General features: G+C 35.9%; 1 protein-coding gene across 11 annotated transcripts in view; it reads right to left on the reverse strand.

Moving 5' to 3' along the window:
- Nucleotides 1–25,607, reverse strand: part of STAG2 (STAG2 cohesin complex component) — a 148,908-nt gene that overhangs the window by 69,532 nt on the left and 53,769 nt on the right. For 6 of the 11 annotated variants that reach the window (XM_084870786.1, XM_084870781.1, XM_084870787.1 and 3 more), the window contains exons 2-4: nucleotides 19,463–19,607; nucleotides 13,070–13,148; nucleotides 6,378–6,539 (exon numbers count right to left, since the gene is read on the reverse strand). In XM_084870786.1, coding sequence (XP_084726912.1) covers nucleotides 6,378–6,539; nucleotides 13,070–13,148; nucleotides 19,463–19,506 — 285 coding nt within the window. In that variant the 5' untranslated portion in view covers nucleotides 19,507–19,607. Of the gene's footprint in view, nucleotides 1–6,377; nucleotides 6,540–13,069; nucleotides 13,149–18,070; nucleotides 18,170–19,462; nucleotides 19,608–25,607 lie in introns of all 11 variants that reach the window. The other 5 variants (XM_084870782.1, XM_084870783.1, XM_084870789.1 and 2 more) reach the window with 1 other exon arrangement.

The following is a 25,607-nucleotide window of genomic DNA, read 5'->3' on the forward strand; positions in this document are numbered from 1 at the left end:
GCATAATTACTTTTTTATTTCTTAGCGACATTATTGAAGATATCCTAGAAAATATTAAAAGTAACACATATATTTCTTTTTTACTAAAATATTATACTAAATATTAACATGCAATTGAATGAAAATATTTTTTAAAGGAGTAATGCCTCGGTCAATGAGGAAATGAATAAAATATTTTTTTCAACAGTGAGCCCTGATAATCCTGTATTAATAAGAAGGGTAAACTGAAGATTAAATAACAAAAGACTAAAGAAAAGACAGACAGTTCATGGATCTTGAGACTTAATATTTTTAGACGATAATACTCTCCAAATTGATCTAAGGGCTCAAAGCAATCCCTATCAAAATCCCAGCTGGTTTTGTAGTAGAAAATGGAAAGCTGATCCTAAAATTATTATGGTAATGCAAGAAATGCAGAACATCCAAAACAATCTTGAAAAAGAACAAAATTAGAAGATTCACACTTCATGACCTGAAAACTTACTACAACGCTACAGTAATCAAATTATAGTACTAAAGTAAGGATAAATATGTAGATCCAATGTAATAAAACTGAGGGTCCAGAAATAAAATCTTACACTCAGGGTCATTTAATTTTTGACAAATACGCCAGACAAATCAATGGAGAAAGACTAGTCTTTTCAAACAATGGTGCTGGGATAACTGGATATCCATATGCAAAAGAATGAAGCTGGAACTTAGTTCACACCATATATTAATAATTAATTCAAAATGGATCAAAGCTATAAATGCAAGAGCTAAAACTCTAAAACACAGAAGTAAATCTTCATATCTATGCATTAAAGGAAAGCCTTCTTAGATATTAGACCAAAAGCACAAGAGACAAAAGAAAAAATTAATTAGATTTATTCATAATTAACTTTTTGTGCATCAAAAGGACTCCATAGCAAAGTAGTATAAAAGAGAATCTCCAGAATGGGGGGAAATACAAGGTGTCCTCCAAAAATGTACACACACTTTAACAAATGAAAATGAAATATATTTTAATAAGCACTGCCTTTGTAATTATTTAAAGTGCGTGTATACATTCTTTTGGGACACTCTATATTTGCAAATCAAGGGGGAATAGGAGAGAGGTAGAAGAAGTTAAAGGAGGGGATAAATGGTGATGGAATGGTGTGTTCATTTGGGGTGGTGAACACACAATACATTTTACAGATCATGTGTTGTAAGAACTGTACACCTGAAACCTATACTTTTATTAACCAATGTCATTCCAATAAATTCAATAAAAATACCTGCAAATCATATATCTAATAAGGTATTTTTTCACAAAATATATAAAGAACACTTACAATTCATTTTAAAAAGGCAAATAACCCAATTAAAAATCTAAGCAAGAGTTCTCGACAGTTCTATATAGAAGACATACAAATGTATATTAGAACATAAAAAGATGCGCAGTGTAATTGGCCATCAAGGAAAAAATAATCAAAACCATAATAAGATACTGCCGATCCCTAGCCAGTTTGGCTCCGTGGATAGAGCGTTGGCCTGCGAAATGAAAGGTTCCAGGATCAATTCCTGTCTCAAGGGCACATGCTCGGGTTGTGGGCTCCATCCCCAGTGGGGCACTTGCAGGAGGCAGCCGATCCATGATTCTCTCTCATCATGGATGTTTCTCTCTCTCCCTCTTCCTTCCTCTCTGAAATCAATAAAAATATATATTAAAAAAACAACAACACCACAAATGGGTTATTAAAAAGATACTGCCAGGCCAGAGTGGCTCAGTTGATTGAGCATCATCCTGTGCACCTAAAGGTCGCCGATTCAATTCCTGGTTAGGACCATACCTGAGTTATGGGTTTAATCCCCACTCGGGGAGCATGTGGAAGGCAATCAACTAATCAATGTTTTTCTCTCTCTCAGGTGAAGATTTAAAAAGAAAATACTAAATTTAAATGGAGTCTAATAAAGATACATTTTAAAAATAATTTTTTTAAAAAGTCACAACTTCACACCCACTATGATAGCTATAATAAAAAATAAAGACAATAACAAATGTTGGCAAGGAAAAAGTAGAATGCTAAAACATGGCTAGTAAGAACATAAAATGCTGCTGCCACTTTGGACAAACAGTTTGGCAGCTCCTCCAAAACAAAGTTACTATATTGATCCTGCAACTCAAATCCTAAGGTATATACTAGTATTACCCAAGAGAAATGAAAACATGTCCAAAAAAAATATTTTACAAGAATACTCTTAATAGCCAAAAAGTGGAAACAAACCAATGTGCATCAAGGAATAAATTAATTAACATGACATATTCATACAATGGAATATTTGGCAATAAAAAAAGAACAAATTTATAATATATACAACATGGATGAACCTTGAAAACATTATCCTAAGTCAAAGAAAACACTGAAAAAGGACCATTTAATGTAGGGGTGTCGAACTCAATCAGAGAAGGGGCCAAAATCTAAAATCCAGCCTAAATCGCGGGCCGAATGGTTTACTGAACAGTCATAAACTGACAGTGTCATAAACTGACAGCGGAGTGCAGTGATGACAGCGCGGTGCGGGCCACATTGCAAGGCCTGGCGGGCTGGATTTGGCCCGCGGGCCTTGTGTTTGACACATGTGATTTAATGCATGATCCCATATATATGATAGGCAAATTTATAGGAAGTAGATTAGTGATTGCTTAGACCTGTGGCAGGTGAGGAGAAAGTGAATGCTAATGAGCAAAGGGTTTCTTTCTGAGGTACTGAAAAAGATTCTAAAATTAGATTGTAGTGATAGCAGAACAACTCTGAATACACTAAAAACCATTGAATTTACACCTTTAAAAAGGGTGAATTTTATGGTATGTGAAGTATATCTCAAATTAGTAACTTTTTAAAATTAGGCCAAAACTAAAAAATAAAAGCAGTACTTGATCCCCCTGGGGACAGAAAAGTAAACCACAAAACAGTTAAAAACAATTTTTTAAAACATATTTCTATTGATTTCAGAGAGGAAGGGAGAGGGAGAGATAGAAACAATAATAAGAAAGAATAATCCATGGGCTGCCTCCTGCACGCCCCCTACTGTGGATTGTGCCTGCAACCCAGGCTTGTGCCCTTGATGGGCACTTTGGACCTTTCAGTCTGCAGGCTAATGTTCTATCCACTGAGCCAAACTGGCTGGGGCTAAAAACAATTTTTAAATAAATCAAATTTTAAAAATTAGGATGATAAATAAAAGCTAATGTAAAGAATTAAAGTCTGAAGGGGAAAATGTTTAAAGCTATATATAAAAACTGTAAATATGAAAATTTGGTACAAAATGAACAAAATATGTACAAAAATAAATATGATTACACAATATAAAAAAAAAAGAAAAAGAATATTATTTCTCTGACTTAGAGAAATTGACTGGAGATATTCTAAAACTAAACTTACTTTCTAGATTTCAGTCCTTTTCTATGTTTCACAACAGCATGTTTATGTTAACCAACTAAATTTATAAAAGAAACATATTTAAGATTATTCCAAATATGATACGGGATATAAACAAACAGAATGCATTATGAGACTATGAGAGTTTTTAAAGCATGGCTCCAAATAGTTTGACATTCTTCCCTAAGAAGTCATGTCCTCTAAAACAGTGCAGGAAAAATAATGGTGCTTCCAAGATTAGGGGACAGAAGGCCATTCAACTTCTGCATTGGGTTCTTGAAGCACCAGAGAACTAGATACTCCTTCCTGCACAGGATACTCTCTCCAAACTCAGAAGCCACATGGAAGGACCAGTTGTAGGTCTTCCAGGAACAGTTCCAGCTGAGTCCAGTCTTCAAGTCATTGCAGACTAGGCACCAAACATGGATAAAGAAGTCTCCAGATTATTATAGTCCTTAACTGTTTATGCCACCTCCAGGCAATCAAGGTGTCTCAGCTAAGGCCCCAGCCATAATGGATAGGAACACAGATGAGCCATCCTATTTAGTTCTGTCTATATTCTAGGCCCACAGAATCAATAAACATAATAAAATGTTTGTTCTTTTATATCACTAACTTTGGGATAGCTTGTTATGCAGCAATAAATCAATGGGACAGGGGTTATTTTCATTAATAAAGATACAAAAATATTTAATGAAATCTTACAAAAAGATAGCCACATCACATTCAAAGGTTATTCATGAAGATCAAGTAGAGTTTATACTAGAAATAACGGTACAAGGCTGCTATAATCAAAATACAAGCTTATCACGTTGAAATACATTTTAAGATTTTAATCATCAAATAGTTATGTTAAGAACTTATTTTTTTAACTTTTTCAAAAAAATTCAATATCTATAAATAAAATTCAACAGAACTAGGGGCATATTCATGGTTCCTTCTTTCTTAAAATGCAAGAGCTAGCTTAAAACCAACAGCCAATCTTGTACTTATTCGATCTCACAATTACTAAAATAGATATATCTTGGGGACACAAAAAATGAATAATACACATTACCTGATCAAGGAATTAACAATATAGAAGTAAATTCAGACATATGCATAACTGTAACATAATATACCAAATGCTATAATGAAAAGGGAAGAGTAAGAAATACATTCAATGAGAATAGGAGAAGGAGACAGAGCCCAAGAATGCTTTTCTAGAGTGACATTTGGTTTAGTCAATCCTATGTGATATAGAAAAAAGGAAAAGGGGCTAGTTCGGGCAAAGAGAAAAATAAGAAGAAAGGTCTGGGGGCAGAATACATACTGTGGCTGGAGAATATGAGTATCCCAAAAGGAAATCTGAGCTGGAACCATTAGATAAGGAAGAACTCTTAAAAGTTTGTAAACAGGAGACTTCCTTGATCAAATTTGGTATTCGATAATGCAAGTAGAAGTATACAAAAACTAAGCACACAAAGTAAACTGGAGGTGGACAGAGGATTCGGGGGAATCAGTGTAGAGATACTATGAATATTCTACTTTTAAAAGGGAAAGCACATTTAGAAACAGAAAAAACATGGCTTAGAGGTATAATCTTAATATATGACAATCCATAAGCAACACTAAAATAAGAAAAACGTTCATTCTTTAAATGTTGATACTACTAACAAAAAGAATTAAATATAAAGCTAAACCCTCACATTTCATACTAAAACTTTTTGATAAGACAAAAAGTTAAAACAAAAACCCTAAGAATGGACAAAAATAGAATAACCTAATAAGAACAGATAAAGTTGAGATTTCTTATATTAACAAAAATGAACAAATATTACAGAGAAAAAGTATAATATAAAAAGGAAAGTAATTAAATGATATAATATAAATAAGATAATTTATCCCTTACATAAAATTAACCCAAAATGGAAACTAAGGGAAAGGAGATAATTTTTTAAATTAGGAAATGACTAACTATAGTATAGTAACATAGATATTCTTTTTTTAAAATATCGAATGTGCACCCGAAATCTTTCAAAATATTAAACAAAAAATCAAATCCACACCCTAATCACAAACATATGAAAGCAAACCATATGTAAATAAATAAAGATAAATTCAAATGTTCTGTACAACTGGTGATAGCTTAAAAATAATTCTTTATCATTTTACATGGAAAAATGATCTTTATTAGTCCTAATTAATAATTTAAAAATTCATTTACAAAACTGCACATCATATTTAGATAAGCCCATATTAATAAATAAGATTTATATTTTAGTTATTTAATTAGCAAAAAGATTAAATGGCTAATTCTCCATAACCCATCCAGGTTTGTGTTTAATTGATTTGTTAATTCTATGAAGGAAAAAAAAACTATTCACTATAGCTTTCATAAATGAAATAACTTTATTATTAAGCATGTATATTCTTTGAGTAGTTTTTATTCAATATTTAAAAACCATATGGGTTTAGCATCTATTATAAAACCTAAATGCTACTGTCTTAAGATTATGAAGAAACAAAATTGGGATGATTTGACATGGATATAACTTTTTACTCTTCTGTTAAGAAACAACACAAATAATCAAATTTGGAATAGACAAGTGATCAAAATAATTCAATTCACTAAAAAGGATAGTAGTTATGTCATTCAACCAAGAATTCTATATGGGCAAAGGACTTTATATTTTGATAGCAGCTATATAAATTCACGGAAAACTGAAACTTCATAATCAGGGTTTATATCAGCATATTTTTGACCAAATAATTCTTATATGCCAATAAAAGAAAATAATGCAGTAGAAAATTATGTAAAGCACGGCTTAACAGTCTTATGTATGAATATATATCCCTAGTTTTCTAACTAATTTGTTGGGTTTTTTTCTAATGATCAGTATTAGAATTTTTTAAACACAATCTGACAAACCAGAGATATATGTTATATAACTCACTAAAGTTCAAAATAGAGAAGAACATGATGAACATTACCTGCATAGCACTCTTGCCCATTTTAACAACTTCAAACAACATCATGTTTTCCACTCCATTCTGTTGGTGATGACCATTCATTCGGTTTGGACCAGAAGGAGGTTTTCCTCCATTTCCACTTTTGCCCTTTTCTGCTGGGCCCTTTTTGCCTTTTTTACAAGTCTGCACAAAAACACAGGTTAGTTAAGTTATATTGCTATGTTTGAGAATTCGAATTAAAACTAAAGAAGCAGCTGAAACCAGTTTGGCTCAATGGATAGAGCATCGGTCTGCAGACTGAATGGTCCCAGGTTCGATTCTGGTCAAGGGCATGTATTATACTTTGGATGCAGGCACATCCCCAGTAGGGGGTGTGCAGGAGGCAGCTGATCTGTGATTCTCTCTCATCGATGTTTCTAACTCTCTATCCCTCTCTCTTCCACTCTGTAAAACTAAAGAAGCAGACCTGGCCAGCATGGCTCGGTGGTTGAGCATCAACCCATGAACCAGATGATCATGGTTCAATTCCTGGTCAGCGAACATGCACAAGATTTCAGCTCAATCCCCAGTGTGGGGTATGCAGGAAGCAGTCAATCAATGATCTTCTCTCATCACTGATGTTTCTCTCTCTCTCCCTCTCCCTTTCTCCATTCCTCTCTGAAATCAATAAAAGTATATATTTTTTAAAAAACTAAAGAAGCAGCTGATGGGATATATAATCATGCTTAAACCTAAAGGGGAATGCCATATGTGTCATATAAAATAATATGGTGTGCCCTAGCTGGTTTGGCTAAGTGGATAAAGCGTCAGACTAGGACAGAAGGGTCCCAGGTTTGATTCTGCTCAAGGGCACATGTCCAGGTTGTAGGCCCAATACTCAGTAGTGGTGGTGGTGGGGGGGGGGGGGGGGAGTAATGCAGGAGGCAGCAGATTGATGATTCTCTTATCACTGATGTTTTTATCTCTCTCCCTTCCTCTCTAAAATCAATATATTAAAAAAAATTTAAATTATATGGTGTGATAACCTCTTTGTGGTATCAATTGTTTCATTTATACCGCCATGCACCTCACATGACATTGTAGTTAGTCTCTGAACACTGACAAGCTTCCTAAGGCCAAACTTCTACTCCAATTAGCTGAGTTATCTTAGGCAAGTTACTTAACCATGCTGTGCTTCAGAGAGATTTCTAAAATGCAAAGTGAGAATAATAAAACTGTGCCTACTTCATAGGGGTTGCTGCCTAATTAAATAAGTAACTCATATTTAGTTTGACATTTAGCTTGATACCTACTGTTAGTCCTTATAAATCATTAGAGGCACTGACAAAGGAATTCCAAACAGCATAAAAATAGGTGTGTATCAACCTCATTCGTGACTGGGCTTTCTCTGACACTTATTTATCATGAAAATTCAGTTTATGTGAACACAATGAAAATGAAGACCCTCTGTAAAAAAAAACCATCAATATTGGGGGTGAGGGCTCCATAAAAATCAGTGAAAAGGTTGCCTATATGCCTGAGTAAAAAATACCTCCTACAGCTCTTTATACTTTGTAGAAAAAAACAAGACATTCCCAAACAGTTCTTATTTCTAAAATGCCAGAGTTGAACTAAAATCTTTACAGATTAGACTAGAGATTTTCTAATGTCTCCTTTAGAGCAAGACATTTCTGTGACCTAGACCAAGGGTTGGTAAACTTTCTGTAAAGGACCAGATAGAAAATATATTATTTATTTTTACAAACCTTTAAAAATGTAAAAAGTAAGTCTTAACTCATGGGCAGTACAAAAACAGGCCATAGTTTGCTGACCCCTTATCTACAGCCAGGTCTACAAATTTATTTCCACTGATGATGACCTGTATGCTTTACTACTTTGCTTAATAAAAGGTCCTTCTTCCTTTAAGAGTCCAAAAACACACTACTCTTAACTACTTCACAAACCTTACTAACAACTGAAAGATATTACTGGTTAACTTACATTATTTTGTTAATGATATGCAGTCTTTGTGAACCCAAGTAATTAATTCTTAATTGTAGAACGGGAGGCTTTTGTCCCCAGTAAAAGGAATTTCAAAGATAAGGGTGAAAGAAAAGATCAACTACAAAGAATACACTAGAAAAATATAAAATGTTAAATGTTAATTAACATGGAGCTATATATTTGCAATTTATCTATCATATGCCTCAATATTCCCTGTTGCTATGAAAAACTAATTAGTACAATTGAAATGGCTCAGTGAATAAGCTGAGTTATGAAAAATAATGTGCACAGAGTGATAATACAGGAAAGCACAAGAAGTAAACATGCTAACCCAATTTCAATTATATTTCTAGCAGATATGACAAAAAGAATAATTACCTGCTCTTTTGCTCCAAAGTGCCTTTTTAAAAAACCAGGTGCTTATACTTGTATACAAGGATTTTTGGTACCAAGAATTAACCAATCAAACGTAACATAATGTTATTAGACGACATGACCAATAAATTTCAACTCTATTATATAATCTATACTAGAGGCCTGGTGCATGAAAATTCATGCACTTGTGGGTCCCTCAGCCCAGCCTGTACTGTACGCTCTCGCAGTCTGTGAGCCCTTGGGGGATGTCCAACTGGCAGCTGACAGTCGGACATCCTTAGCACTGCTGTGGAGGCAGGAGAGGCTTACTCCCACCATCACCACTGCGCTCGCCAGCCATGAGCCAGGCTCAAGGCTTCTGGCTGAGTGGCACTCCCTCTGTGGAAGCGCAATGACCACCAGGGGGCAGCTCCTGCATTGAGCGTCTGCCCCCTGGTGGTCAGTGAGCATCACAGCAACCGGTTGTTCCGCTGTTCGTTGGATTTGCATATTAGCCTTTTATTGTATAGGATATTTATGGTTCAAGACAGGGCATTCACACTGGACAGCTATTGTTGTTTTTGCTGGTGTGTGTGTGTGTGTGTGTGTGTGTGTGTGTGTGTTTATAATCTAAGGGAAAGGGGGTCAATGTCCCTGACTAGTCAGGCATTGCATGTTTTAAAAATTCTGTAGCATATCAGTTGAAAATCACTGCTATGGTGGACTTAAGCACCATCTTTCAACAGATATATGCTCAAATTCTTTAACCACTAAGTTCTCTGGACCTTAGTTTCCTATCTATAAAATAAGGAAGTTTTCTAATCCACAAAGTTGTTCAAATATTAAATTAGATAATATGTAAATATATTACCAGAGTGCATGGAACATACATAATATAGTGCAAAACATAAAAATAGTTAATTATTATAATCCCTGATCTGACCAATTACAACTCACTCATAGCAGTGGGTATACAAAGTTAACAAAACGAAAGCACAAAAACTTTGAGGAGTCCTCTATGCAGTTGCCATTCTGAGTCTTGTCCCAATGTGCAAATTAAATCAAAGTCAAAAGTAGAGTTTCAGATTTGCAAGATGGTTCCAAGCAAAAATGTGGTGTTTTTTAAAAATACATTTTTTATAAATATCAAAGAAAAGGGGAAAGGGAAAGAGAGATACAACATCAGTAATGAGAGATAATCATTGATTGGCTGCCTCCTGAATGTCCCACACTGGGGATTAAGACCTCAACCTGGGAATGTGTGCTGACGAGGAATCAAACCGTGACCTCCTGGTTCATGGGTCAACACTCAACCACTGAGCCACTCTACCTGGGCCAAAATAGTTTTCCAAAGAATCCATATTACCCACTAGAATTATGGCTGTCTTTGGAAAGTCTTGAGTTAAATTTTTATTCCTTCACACTTTTTCTCTCTCAAAACTTCTACTTTTAAGGGATTACAACAGCATATGAAATTATGAAAAAATGAATTATGTGCACTTTAAAATAGTATTCTGACCTAGCCAGTTTGACTCAATTGTTAAAGCATTGGCCATGGACTGAAGATTACCCATTCGATTCTAATCATGGACACATATCTTGGTTACAGGCTTGATTCCCAGCTGTGGTTGGGGAGCATGAGGAAGGCAACCAATCCATGAGTCTTTCTCTCATCAATATTTCTGTGTGTCTCTCTCCCCCTACCCTTCCACTCTCTCTAAAGATAAATGGAGGGAAATATCCTCAGCTGAGGATTAACAAAACAAACAAACAAAAACATTAAATAGTATTCTATGAACTAGTTCAAAATTATGTCCATATATAAAATGGGATGCTATGGCCCCGCTGGAGTAGCTCAGTGTTTGAGCATCAACCTATGAATCAGGAGGTCACAGCTCAATCCCCAGTAGTAGGTGCCCAGGAGGCTACTGATCAATAATTCTCTCATCACTGATGTTTCTATCTCTTTCTTCCTCTTCCTTCCTCTCTGAAATCAATAAAAATATTTTTCTAAATGGGATGCTATGACATCATTAAAAATTACAAATTCACCATAGAAAAGCTGCTGACAAATACCATTAGGTTTTAAAAGCAGATTCAACAGTTTGCATAGTATCTGTATATATAAAAGCCTAATATGCTAAGTGTCTGACCATTCAACCAGTCGCTATGATGAGCACTGACCACCAGGGGGCAGATTATCCGACCAGTAGTTAGCTTAAGGCTGGGGTCTGGCCGATCGGGTCTGGATGAGACAGGCTGGACACGCCCTGGAGCCTGCCCGCAGTCCCTCCCCAGCCCTGATCATGCACTCATGGGATCCCTAGACCTGGCCTGCACCCACTCATAATCTGGGACGTCTCGGGGGATATTGGAGAGCTGATTTTGGCCCAATTCCTGCAAGCCAGGTCGAGGGACCCCACCGGTGTACAAATCCATGCACTGGAACTCTAATGAATTAAGTAAAATTCTATGTTCATGTTTATACAAAGGTTATTATATATAAAAGTATGTTCACCAAAAATTTTAAAATATATTTTATTGATTTTGTACAGAGAGGAAGGGAGAGAGATAGAGAGCTAGAAACATCGATGATAGAGAGTCATCGATGAACTGCCTCTTGCACATCCCCTACTGGGGATATGCCCGCAGCCAAGGTACATGCCCTTGACCGGAATCGAACCCGGGTCCCTTCAGTCCCCAAGCCGACGCTCTATCCATTGAGCCAAACTGGTCTTGGCTGTTCACCAAAAATTTTAAAGAATTACTGCTCTACTTACTACGGTTTGTCTTCATGGATAGAACATTGACCTCAGGACTGAAGGGTTCTAGGTTTGATTATAGTCAAGGGCATATGTCCAGGTTGTAGGCTCAATCTCCATTGGGGGTGTGCAGGAGGCAGCTGATAAGTGATTTTCTCTCATCATTGATGTTTCTATCTCTCTCTCCCTCTCCCTTCCTCGCTGAAATCAATAAAAATATATTCAAAAAATTATTTTAAAATAATAAATTACCGTCCGGCTGGAGTGGCTTAGTGGTTGAGCATCAACCTATGATCCAGGAGGTCATGGTTCGATTCCCAGTCAGGACACATGCCTGGGTTGCAGGCTCAATTCCCAGTGTGGGGCTTGCAGGAGGCAGCCAATCAATGACTTTCATCATTAAAGTTTCTCTCCCTCTTCCTTCCTCTCTGAAATCAATAAAAAAAATTTTTTACAAAGGAATAAATTACCCCTGGATGATGTTTATGGGAATTTTTTGCTTTGTACATTATATATTTCTGTATTAAGCTTTTTAAAAGTAAATGTGTCGCCGAAACCGGTTTGGCTCAGTGGATAGAGCATCGGTCTGCGGACTGAAAGGTCCCAGGTTCGATTCCGGTCAAGGGCATGTACATTGGTTGCGGGCACATCCCCGGTAGGGGGTGTGCAGGAGGCAGCTGGTCGATGTTTCTCTCTCATCGACGTTGCTAGCTCTCTCTCCCTCTTCCTTCCTCTCTGTAAAAAAATCAATAAAATATATATTTATTAAAAAAAAAAAAAGTAAACGTGTCATGAGAAAATAAAAATCCAAAAATCATCTTTCTTTAAAAAAAATGCTGATGCCTGGCTAGCTTGGCTCAGTGGTTGAGCTTCAACCTATGGACCAGGAGGTCACTTTTTGATTCCTGTTCAGGGCACATGCCTGAGTTATGGGCTCCATCCTCAGTAGGGGGTGTGCAAGAGGCAGCCAATCAATGATTCTCTCTCATCATTGATATTTCTATCTCTCCCTTCCTCTCTGAAATTAATAAACATATAAATAAGTCATATTTTGCACAGTGTATTTACAGACATGCACAGAGTCAAATGTACTTTCTAAAATAGCAAAATGATTTAACCATTAGCAAAGTTATCCAGAACACGCAGGGTACCCACTCATATTCTAAACTTGTATCCTATTGACTCAGAATGTCACTTAACATTACTTTTACTGGTTATAACTACTGTCCACTGTAATCCATTAGATATAAACTGATTGTAGGTTACATTTTTAGTGTGCTTTAGAATAAGAAATTTACTGCTTTGAATTTAACTACTCATGTGTAAATAAAAATAAAGCCAACAGAGTATCATATTTAGCTTAGCACAATGTGCTTTACAAAATGAACTACTAGAAACAACAATGTATTATTAATTTCTACTTTACAGTAGTGAAAATAGATAATCAAAAGATACTTGATCTAGTCAGAAGCCCAAAAACCACGTGTTCAAATGGCTTACCATACCAATCAGGAAAAAAGGCATTTTTAAGAGACAATAACATCTGAGATATAACTAATACATATATATGAAAAACCTTAAAAATCAAAACAAAGTCACATATTCTGTACATACTTTTCCTTTGCCTTGCTTTTGGTTTTTTCCTTCAATGTCTTCAAAATCTGTGTCAGAAGAAAAATGTGTTTCTGACTCCCTGTGACAGAAAGATAAGCAATCATTTAAAACCGTCCTTAGAAATATAGATGGAGTTTCTAACTTTGGCCATATTTTCTCAAAGAAAAGTTGGGTTAACTTATTATAAAACTCTATCATTAGCATTAAATGTAATTAAGATGATTTTCCAAATCATATCTTAGCACATTACCAAACATATAAAATTACATAACTTGCCCTAGCCAGTTTGGCTCACTGTATAGAGCGTTTGCCTGCAAAAAAGTTCTGGGTTCGATTTTGGTCAAGGTCATGTACCTTGTTTGCAGGCTCAATCCCTGGTCAGGGTACATGTGCAAGGCACCAATCAATGTATCTTTCTTAACATGGTTCTTTATCTTTGTCTCTCCCTCACTCTTCCACTTTTTCTAAAAATCAATGGAAAAATATCCTTGATGCCCTAGCTGGTTTGGCTCAGTAGACAGAGCACTGGCCTTCGGAATGAAAGGTCCCAGGTTCAATTCCAGTCAAGGGCACATGCCCAGGTTGCAGGCTCAATCCCCAGTGGGGGTGAGCAGGAGACAGCCAATCAATGATTCTCTTTCATAACTGATGTTTCTTTCTCTCCCTCTCCCTTGTTCTCTGAAGTCAATAAAAATACATTTTTTTTAAAAAAGAAAAAAAAAAAGAAAAATATCCTCAGGTGAGGGTTAACAAAAAAAATATATATATATATATATATAACTAGTCCTAGCCAATTTGGCTCAGTGGATAGAGAGTCAGTCTGCAGACGGAAGGGTCCCAGGTTTGACTCTGGTCAAGGGCACATGCCTAGGCTATGGGCTCAATCCCCAGTGGGGACAGGGGAGAGGCGTTGGTGTGCAGGAGGCAGCCAATCAATGATTTTCTCTCATCATTTATGTTTCTATCTTTCTCTCCCTTCAGCTCTGAAATCAATAAAAATAGATTTTTTAAAATTACATAACTTGCCGAAACTGATTTGACTCAATGGACAGAGCGTCAGCCTGTGGATTGAAAGGTCCCAGGTTTGATTCCGGTCAAGGGCATGTACCTTGGTTGCAGGCACATACCTAGTGGGGAGTGTGCAAGAAGCAGCTGATCGATGATTCTCTAACTCTCTATCCCTCTCTTTTCCTCTCTGTAAATAATCAATAAAATATATATTTTTAAAAAATTACATAACTAACTACAAAAACAATAATCTGAAACACCAATGTCTAAACATTTATTTTATTAATTTTTAACCAAAACATAGAAACGAAACCAGTGGCTCCCAAACCTTTAACCCTAGGAACTATGGTGCTGTTATGATGGCTGTTTTCATTCATTCTCTGATTCAAGTACCATGGTGCTCAGGGAAAACTATATATTTTTTTTTATTTCTATTTATTATTTGTTAATGGTCATCCGAGGATATTTATTTCCATTGCTTTTTAGAAAGTGTGTTGTGCTCTAACCGGTTTGGCTCAGTGGATAGAGCGTTGGCCTGAAGACTCAAGGGTCCCAGATTCGATTCTGGTCAAGGGCATGTACCTTGGTTGCAGGCACATATACCTAGTGGGGAGTGTGCAGGAGGCAGCTGATCGATGTTTCTAACTCTCTATCCCTCTCCCTTCCTCTCTGTAAAAAATCAATTTTATGCCGGGACCGGTTTGGCTCAATGGATAGAGCGTCGGCTTGGGGACTGAAGGGTCCCGGGTTCGATTCCGGTCAAGGGCATGTACAGTGGTTGCGGGCATATCCCCAGTAGGGGGTGTGCAAGAGGCAGCTGATCGATGACTCTCTCTCATCGATGTTTCTAACTCTCTATCTCTCTCCCTTCCTCTCTGTATAAAATCAATAAAATATATTAAAAAAAATCAATTTTATATATATATATATATTTTTTTTTTTAAAGGGTGGTGGAAGGAGGGATGGGGAAGGGGAGGGGTAGGGAGAGTAAAAAGAGAGGAAAGGGAGAGGTAAGACAATAGAGGGAGAGAGAGAGGGAAAGAGGGAGGGAGAGACATAGATGTGAGAGAAACATGGATTGGTTGCTTCCCCCACATGCCCGATCAGGGCCAGGATGTAATCTGTACACACGTAGGTATGTGACCTTGACCCAGAAAGAGACTCACGACCCTTTGGTGCACAGGCTGACATTCTAACTACTGAACCACACTGGTCAGGGTAGGAAAACTGTATTTTAACACTAGGCATTGACTGAATTTTATTACAAAATTTTAGCAATATTAAAGATCCTCTTTCTCTACTACCTCACTCAGAAATACTTATAAATCTAGGTGTAGCTATATAAACCATGTATTTCTGAAAGAATCCTATATAATAAAAGGGTAATATGCAAATTCACCCTAAAGGCCAAATGACCGGAAACAACTGGTCACCATGATGCACACTGACTAACAGGAGGCAGATGCTCAACACAGGAGCTTCCCCCTGGTGGTCAGGGCGCTCCCACAGGGGGAGCTCTGCTCAGCCACAAGCCAGGCAGAAGGCTGAGAGCACAGCAGTGGTGGCAGGAGCCCCTCCAGGATCCTCAGGCTACCAGAGGGATGTCTGGCTGCCATCTTAGAGCCCAATCCCCTGGGGATCGGGCCTAAGCCAGCAGGTAGACATCCCCTAAGGAGTCTGCGAGAGGGCACAGGACTGAAGGGCCCAAGTTCAATTCCAGTCAAGGGCACATGCCTGGGCTGCGGGCAGAGGGGACCCCCGCCCCCCAATGCCAATGCACATATTTTCATGCACCAGGCCTCTAATATATGTATAAAACACTTTGAAACATAGTAGGGAAGTGCTAATTGACCAAAATCCTTTATGAAGACGTGGTAAGCTATTGGCAGAAAAACTGGTTCAAAGAATTGTGCCTTACTTTGGAGTAGAAGGGGTGATTTTGTATAATCTGGATATTCTTACACATATGGAAACAAAGTTAATTTAAATTTACATGTGATACTTTCTTATGCTAACATGGATCTAAATAATAGTAGCATGCCCTCATTTAAATCCTTTAAGGCAAGGCATACTTCCTATTTGGGTCAGAATGGATTTTAGAATCAAGCCACACCCATAAAAGATATATGTTTTACCACTGTAAATGAGTAAACCTAGCACCAGATTTGCTTAAAATATAAGGATCAAAATGAAAGGCTATCAACTATATTTCTTCTATTTCCATTTTTATTGCTACAATAACCAGTTGTCTAGAGGCTGTGAGATAGGAGGAATACTTTATAAATCTAAAGTAATGGTTAAGATACTGGGGAGGAGGAGCAGAAGTTACTATTTATATAGCACTTATCTACAAAGTAATTTAAACAATGTATTGAAGATAGTGGCAATCCTAACTGTGTCCTATAATGTTGTGAGGAAAGGGTCTGTAATAAATACCATTTCTAAGAGTTAATGCACCAAAAACTGAATGACTACTATAATATTAACCCTGAAACTCGTGCCTGTTACATCTTAAGAAGATTGCTGTCATCAATATTTTTCTCACATGCCTATATGGCCTTAAAAAAAAAAAAAAAAAAAAAAAAAAAACCTGAAAATGTTTTTAAATATCTTAGTGTATAGTAATACTTCTTTCTTCCCAAGAAATTTGTGGGACATCACCTCTCTTAGCTCAATAACTACTGTTTTTAAGTTTACAAGCAAACACTGGTCTTCACAAAATTCCAATGGTCAAGGAGTAATCAAAAGCTAAATTATATCTTAATCATCATCTCCAGGTTATCCCATCTAAAAGAATGAGCCATTAGAGTTTGATTACTAACTGGGAAAAACTTCCGAAGAAAGCTGAAGTGAGTAGTCAGTATACAAGTCTAAAATATCCTCAACCAAAGAAATATATTCTCTTGAATCTGTTTTTCTCTGGTGCTTTCCTCTGGTTTTAAGATCAAAACAACAAAAGCCTATCGTAGGTAAAATAGGTATGTTTAAGGAACATACTGCTTAACCTTTGAATGGCTTGAAATTTCACAAGTCAGCTATCACAATCTTCCACTCCCTTCTCTACCCTGCTTCCTATCTCGAAAATACTATTCTACATCCAAAAATCAATTCCCTCTTATCTATTATCCTATTTCATGTCTACTTAAGATAATGAAACAGTCAAAGGTCTAGTTTATAACACAAACCTTATAAATCATCTCTAACCTTTAATATGTAAGAAATTCATAAGATAATTTCATGATAGTCAAACCAAAATTTATTTTCTCAGATATCACAAAAACAAAAAGAAAAATAAGAAATTTTCCTCAGAAAAATTAATATAGAGTCAATATACAGTGGGATTAAAATCACATTAGCCAAGCCAGTGTGGCTCAGTGATTGAGCATTGACCTATGAACCAGGGGGTCACAGTTCAATTCATGGTCAGGACATGCTTGTATTGCGGGCTGGATCCCCAGTGTGGGGTGTGCAGGAAGCAGCTAATTAATGATTCTCTCTCATCATTGATGTTTCTATCTTTCTCTCCTTCTCCCTTCCTCTCTGAAATCAACAATATATATTTTTCTAATTCACATTAAAAATCGAACTTTGAGCCCTGGCCTGTGTATAATGGTTGGAGTGGGCCCAGGAACAGAAGGGTCGTGGGTTCAATTCAAGGACGCAGGCATGTACCTGGGTTGCACTCCCTGCCCTTTGTCTTCCCATATGTGTGGGAGACAACCCGTTGATGTTTCTCTCTCCCTCTCCTCCCTCCCTCCCACTCTCTTCAAAAAGCAATGGAAAAAATAGCCTCAGGTAAGGTTTAACAAAAAAAAAACAAAAAAAAAAATCATACTTTGAAATATTGTCCCTATCCCAGTAGATCCTTAGTATCCACTGAAAATAAAATTATCTAAAAATGAAAATCTAACCAGAACCAGTTTAGCTCAGTGGATAGAGCATCCGCCTGCGGACTGAAGGGTCCCAGGTTCCATTCTGGTCAAGGGCATGTACCTTGGTTGAGGGCACATCCCCAGTGGGGGGTGTCCAGGAGGCAGCTGGTCGATGTTTCTCTCATTGATGTTTCTGACTTTCTGTCCTCTCCTTTCCTCTCTGTAAAAAAATCAATGAAATATATATATATTTAAATGAAAATTTAGCCCTAGCTGATCTGGCTCAATGGATAAAGCATCAGCCTGGGACTGAAGGGTCCCAGGTTCGATTCCAGTCAAGGGCACATGCCCAGGTTGCAGGCTTGATCCCAGCAGGCAGCAGAAGGCAGCCAGTCAATGATTCTCATTCATCATTGATGTCTCTAGTTCTCTCTCTCTAAAATCAATAAAACTATATATATTTTTTAAAGAAAACCCATACACCATCAAAAGCAAACACTGACTGCCATTGTGCACAAGGGTATCTATCTGTTGTTTTCAAATTTTGTAGCAACCAGACTTTTAAAATCAAGTCTTATAAAGACCCTTATAACAAATACTAGAAGCCCAGGAGCAGGACTAAGCCAGTCTGACATCCTTAGCGCTGCCACTGAGGTAGGAGCTCCCACCACCGCCACTACACTTGGCTTGCCAGCCATAAGCCCAGCTTCTAGCTGAGCGGTGCTCCCCCTGTGGGAGCCCACTGACCACAGGGGGCAACTCATGCATTGAGCATCTGCCCCCTGGTGGTCAGTGTGAGTCATAGTATCCAGTTGTTCCACTGCTCAGTTGATTTGCATACTACCCTTTTATTATATAGGATGGTGTGGTATATGTATGTGCAAAGTTAAAGGGATCCACAAGCACTTGTACTTTCACTGAGGCATCTTGTAAAACTGGGATATAATATGAAAACCACTATTACATATAGTAGTTCTAATTCTTTCCAATATCATCAAAAATTAGAATAAAAGTTGAACAAGGTATATAGGAAGCCACTTTGTGCATCAATAAACATGTAATTATTTCTGCAAAAATATGGAGCATGTCCCACCCTCCTAGATTTGTTTCATTGTATCATCATTTGATGTTATAGAAAGATGACATTACATCCTAAGTACTACTGCATAATAAGCAGTCCTTACTGAGAACACGTAACTTTTTAAGAATTTCATGACACTTCCTCAAAAACAATTACTACTGTAAAACCAAGTGTGGATCCAACTGCACAGCAAAAATAATAAATGGTGCAGTATCTAAATTTTAAAAATAAGTTTAAAATGTAGTACAAAAAGCTCAGAATAATTACTGTTTCAGAATCCAATGAACATTAATATAAACTGTTTCAAAGTATAAATACTATGCTGTATCTTATGTATTAAATATTCTCAACCAGAAGTAATTTTAAGTGAAGTTAATACATTTCCTATTTTGTGGAAAAGCAAGTATATAAAAGTCATCATAATATACTTACTGAAGTAGATTAAAATCAGTTGGTATTTCTGGAGCTGCTATCATTTCTTTATCATCTTCTGGAACGCCCCAATGTCAGAAATATATTCATATATTTACGTGGGTAAAAATGATGGCTCGCTTCCTTCTTCTAAGACAGAAAATTCCTTTAAAGGGGAAAAATGCCATATCTATTATAAACATACCAAAAATATTGGGAAGGGTATCTACACTCAAAACCTAAATTCCCCTGTGCCTGCTACTGTGTTTCAGTAATTATTGCTTTCCCTTGAATGTGACTGCTCTTTCTATATATGATTTATTACAACTATTGTAGTCCCACAATAGCAACAACAGATACAAAGAAAGAAGCTTGTATTACAATTATTTTTAAAATTTGCTAAGATTCTCTAGTCTGGATTTTAAAAAAAAACAAAAAAAAAAACATATAATCCTAACTAGGAACATGATATGACTCTTTACTGGTGCTGAAATCCTTATAATAAGTTTAAAACATAATACAAGATGTCTGAAAACTCTATCTTTTGCTGGTAACGTACAGTACAGTCAAAAGGAACAGATAAAAAAAATTAAGATATTTTGAAACACTATAAAAGCAGGTTCTTCTGCTATAGAAGAAACATACAGTCCAAAGTCTTGCTTATTAATATTAATAAATAACCACTTCATAATAATATCGCATTGTGTTTAATAGGAAAGGGGGGAAATGCTAGCTCTGATCTATTCCCTTTCCCTCAAGGAACTTGTTATCAATTTAAATACCAATAACATCATTTGGACAACAGTGTAAATTTGGCCATAGGAAGAGTATTATTTCTAGTTTTGAAATTCAATGAAGCAGTTCCTAAATGAAAGAATGACCTAAGAGCAAATGACAAGTCTAACAAATACAGAGAGATAAAATAGGCTGGGTGTAGAGTTTTTAATCTTATGTGTAACATTGTTTTATAATTTCCTTATGCTTTTCTTGCCAAGTGAATCTAGGACCTGGTAGCCACCTAAAGAAAAGGCAGGTCAGACTAAACATGTCCAATAATAATAAATGTTCAAATATCATATACTAATAAACTTCTAATGATCTTTCCAATAGAGCAGGCGTTATACAAGAAACTGATAATTTGCTTTTTCCATTAATTCTACAGCTCTAAAAACATCAATAATGGCTAGTCAAAGCACAGCATTTCCCAGCTCACTCTAATGAAGCTACTATTAATAGCAAAATAATGAGGTAATAAGAGAAACAAGAATTTATAACTCACAAAGCCAGCCCTAAAAAATCCAGGGTTGTCTATACCATCACTTTTAGCTTACTTTTTTTATTCTAAAGAATAATCGCATTATAAAATCTTTGTTTAGACATGACTGTTAGCATGATCTTCTTGCAATAAATCATGGTCACGGGATTGTTCCCCAAGACCACTAATTGTTCAGCTTATTGTAACCTAAGATGTTATCTAAATAGTACACCAGAATTCTGAGGCTTCCCATTACATGAGGGACACACCTAGCTTCCTAAAAACCCAAACTTATTTTAAGAGAAAAGTATTGCCCTCGCTGGTTTGGCACAGTGGATAGAGCGTTGGCCTGTGGACTAAATGGGTCCCAGGTTCAATTCCTGGTCAAAAGCACATGCCTGGGTTGCAAGCTAGATCCCCAGTAGGGGGTGTGTAGTAGGCAGCCAATCAATGATTCTCTCTCATCATTGATGTTTCTATCTCTATCTCCCTCTCCCTTCCTCTCTGAAATCAATAAAAATATATTTTTTTAAAAATAAAAAGAAAAGTATTTTTAAGAAAAAATTATGTTTTTTGTTTGTTTGTTTGTTTGTTTGTTTGTTTTAAGAGAGCTGGAGAGGTATAGAGGTAAATAAGTTCTAACCAACACGTCAGGTTATCTAGATGGCAAGAAAGTGCTTGCTCAGTTTGTCCGCCTACCTGACCCTAGTCTCTCTGAGCATTTTACAAAAAAAACTTAGATATACAGTTTTTTAAGCAGACATTAAAGATAATTCATAAATATATTCCCCTAAGGACAAAAACACAATGTATCAGCTCTAAGAAGCAAAGAGTACTAAATAAAAAATAAGTAGCGTGATATACTACATTCTTCTACATAGCATAAAATTTCTAGTGAACAAGTATTGTCAGGTCAAATTATTTAGCTCAGTATAAGATTAAATTAACATGTGCTTAGAATCTAGAAACTAAAACAAACAGAAGAAAAATGGAATTTATAAAGATGTGAGTCTTCCAGACAAGGAATCTATTTTTTAAAAAGAAATACTACCTAACAGATTTAGAAAAAAATTATTAAATTGACCAACTCTCTATGCCCAGTAAAATACTTGTTTTTAAAAGTTTCTAAATATCAAAAATCCATCCAACCAATAAGAATATCCACCATGTGCCAAACGCAGTGCAGGTCACTGGACATATGGTGGTGAAAAACGAGAGTAATAATCCTTGCCCTTATGAAAACCTGCAATAAATATGAAAATATATTTATTCCACCCTGACCAGTGTGGCTCAGTTGGTTGGAGCATCTTCCAGTATACCCAAAGGTTACGGGTTTGATTCCCGGTCAGGGTATATACACCTTAGGTTGTGGGTTGTTTCACTCTCGGGTGAGGACCAACTGATGTTCTCTCTCACATCCATGACTGTCTCTGCTCTCTTTTTCTTTCCCTCTCTCTTCTCCCTATCTCTGTCTCCCTCTCCAAAAAAGACCAATAAGCATATTTTCAGGTGAGGATTAAAAATATATAATTATATCCGAAACCAGGTTGGCTCAGCGGATAGAGCGCCAACCTGCGGACTGAATGGTCCCGGGTTCGATTCCGGTCAAGGGCATGTACCTTGGTTGCGGGCACATCCCAGTGGGGGGGGGGGGTGCAAGAGGCAGCTGATCGATGATTCTCTCTCATCGATGTTTCTAACTCTCTATCCCTCCCTCTCTCTTCCTCTCGGTAAAAAAAATCAAAATATATTTATATATATATATATATATATATATATAATTATATTTATTTCTACAAGGCACCTAACTCTACAGCCACCTAATATTAAACATAGGAATAGTAAATTCCATGTTTCTGAATTTTCACTGTTTTAATCATTCTCTAAATAACCAATTTACCACCCAAACAGTTCTTCACTGCTCAAGAGCTGAGACATTTCCCCTTTTTATTTTAAATGTCTACAGCTGTATATAAAGACAATTTGCTTCCTCCAAAGACTTACATTAAAAAATTTATAAGCAAAGACTTTAAATGTACTTAATACCATTTCACTTAAGTTGGAAAACCCCAAACTGTAAGACCATGTTAATGCTCAATAAAAGTATTAAATTAAATAGGCAAACTTATCACATCATTTCTGGTCTACTATAAGCTATTAATATTTTCAAGAATATGCTCAAAGATCACAAGGTGGAGCTCTCACCTAATGTCAAGGAAAAACTTATGAGATTTTTATCACATGAGACAATTCTCTATAACTGCTATAAAAGAGTTAACATTCCAACAGCTTTGGAGAATAAAGCATAGAAATGAAAGATGCTTTAACTCTCAGCTACTATTTTCCTTTTGGGGGGGGGGGGATATATCCAAAAACAACTAGCTTCTTTTTCTCCTTATTGAAAACTAAGTGCACCCATTTTATACTACCCTGTTTCCCTGAAAATAAAACAGTGTCTTATATTAATTTTTGCTCCCAAAGATGTGTTAGGTCTTATTTTCAGGGGATGTCTTATTTTTCCATGAAGAAGAATATGGTACACATTTATTGTTAAATTAAAGGAAATTTATTGCCTGTATACGGTACGGTAGTACGGTAGTTGTCAACACAAACCAGACAAACTGTGAATCCTACAGTATCAAGAATTTACTCATTTACTCAATGACAATCATGTCATCATCTTCTGGAACATCATAACAATCCAATTCCTGAATTTCCTGGTGAATTTCTTGTGACTCCATTTCTTTCAGAATCAGTGGACCAAATCTCTCATGTTTAGCCTGGGGGGGGGGGGGGGCTTATTTTTGGGGGGATGCCTTATATTTCACTCAGAAGGAAACCTGTAAGTAGGTCTTATTTTTGGAGGATGTCCTATTTTCGGGGAAACACGGTAATAGATAGGTTGCGTAATATACTGTAAAACCACTTCCTTAGGCTTAAGTGTTCAGTATACAGCCATTAAAGGTTTATTAAATACATTCATATATAATTACTGGATTAAAAAGGAATAGGTCATAATAGATTAATTCTGTATGTTAAATTCAAGTACACACTCACAAGTACTGCTTTTAATATAAATAGTTCTAAAAACTGAATCATGATCACCATAACACTTCAAATTATCTATAATGATATATGTTTATAGTCTGTTACTCGAAGTTTATATTCCAAGTTAAATTAATTCAATAACAAACAAATAAAAAACTTTCTACTTCCACTTCTGTAAAATCTGTTTTCTTCGTAAAATAATTGTTTCAAAGTTCTTTTAATTCAAACCAACTGGTCTCAAGACAGAAAATAAGAAAAAACAAAATACAGCCTTCACTAAACAAGGCCCCTCAGAATTCACATATTATTTAGGAGTGATTAATAACAATGAGCTAAATTCACTTGTTAGCACTCGTAAATGGTCTACAACATGATATAAGCACAATGCATTAAAATCATCACACCCATTCACATTGGGCACCACTGGCTCACTGGCAGATTTCAAGTAATAACAGATATCAAGGCAGATTTCATAGCAAAGTAGATGAAGACAGGATAATCCTGGATTTCAAGAGAAATCCAAATATTTTATTTCACATAGTATTCTCTAATTGATTACATCAAAAACTTTCAAATTTATTTATTCAAGGTAGTAGAAAGTACTTAACTGAAATATTCAGTCTATTAATAATTCTTATGAAAATAGATATACAATTCAATTAATAAACAATAATAAAGCCAAAGAGTAAATTAAACAGCTGAATAGACAATGATGGGAAATTTTAATCTAAAATTTAGAACTGCAGTTACTAACCACATTTTTTTCACTTTAATATGACCACAAAATACATCATGCTACATTTTTTTAATATTTTTGTACCTTCCACTTTTGATTAGATAAAATTTCTAGAATTAGCATCCACTTGATAAAAACCACTAATCTTTCTACCTACACTCTCAACCACAATTCATAGACTTGAATTATATTCATGCTCAAGCTCAGAAATCAAGTATGCTTCCACAATGAAGTTTATGAAAAACAATATAGGTACTTCCCATTTCTTATTTCAGATCTAAGAGGCTGGTTCTTCATTTGTTAATTCTACACAATGACAATGACAGGAAAAATTACACATACGTTGTACTGTAAAATTATGTGAATTCTCTCTAATCTTAAGCTTTCCTACATAAAGATTAAAACATGTAAATTATTTTTAACTAAATTTAAGCCAGATAAAGACACTAGCAAAAAAACAAACAAACAAACAAACAAAAACTATAGACGAATATTCCCAATGAATATCGATACAAAAACTCTTAACTACTAGTAAACCATTCAACAGCAGATGACCAAGTGGTATTTATTCCCAGAATGCAAGGCTGGTTCAACATATGTAAATCAATCACTATAATACACTACATTAAGAGAATGATGTGCCAAAAAAAATGAATTGTGTGTTTTTGGAATATTACTATATTAAACCAGTGATTTTCAATTGGCGTGCTACAAGAGGCCCACTGGTGGACAAGAATTTTTAAAACATGTAATACCTGACCATTTAGTCAGGGGACACTAACCTCTTTTCTCTTAGTTGTCAAATTTTAAAAATGCCAACAATAGCCATACAGTGTGAATGAATCAAAATTATACCTATTTTTTGCCAGATAAAAAAAAAAATTTTTTTTTGGGGGGGGTGCGTCACAGAACTTTTGTAATTAAGTTTGTGTGCCACAAGATGCAAGGGGTTGGAAATCACTCTAGTATTAAACACTGATGTCTTAAGACAAAAAAACAAAAAGAACTTATGATCATCTCAACTGATGCAGAAAAAGCATTTGATAAGATTCAACACCTTTTCATGATAAAAATACTAAACAAACTCAGAATAGAAGAAAAAGTACCCCAATGTAACAAAGGCCACT

The sequence above is a fragment of the Pipistrellus hanaki genome (genome assembly GCF_964339955.1).
Source record: "Pipistrellus hanaki genome assembly, chromosome: X".
Taxonomy (NCBI): Eukaryota; Metazoa; Chordata; class Mammalia; order Chiroptera; family Vespertilionidae; genus Pipistrellus; species Pipistrellus hanaki.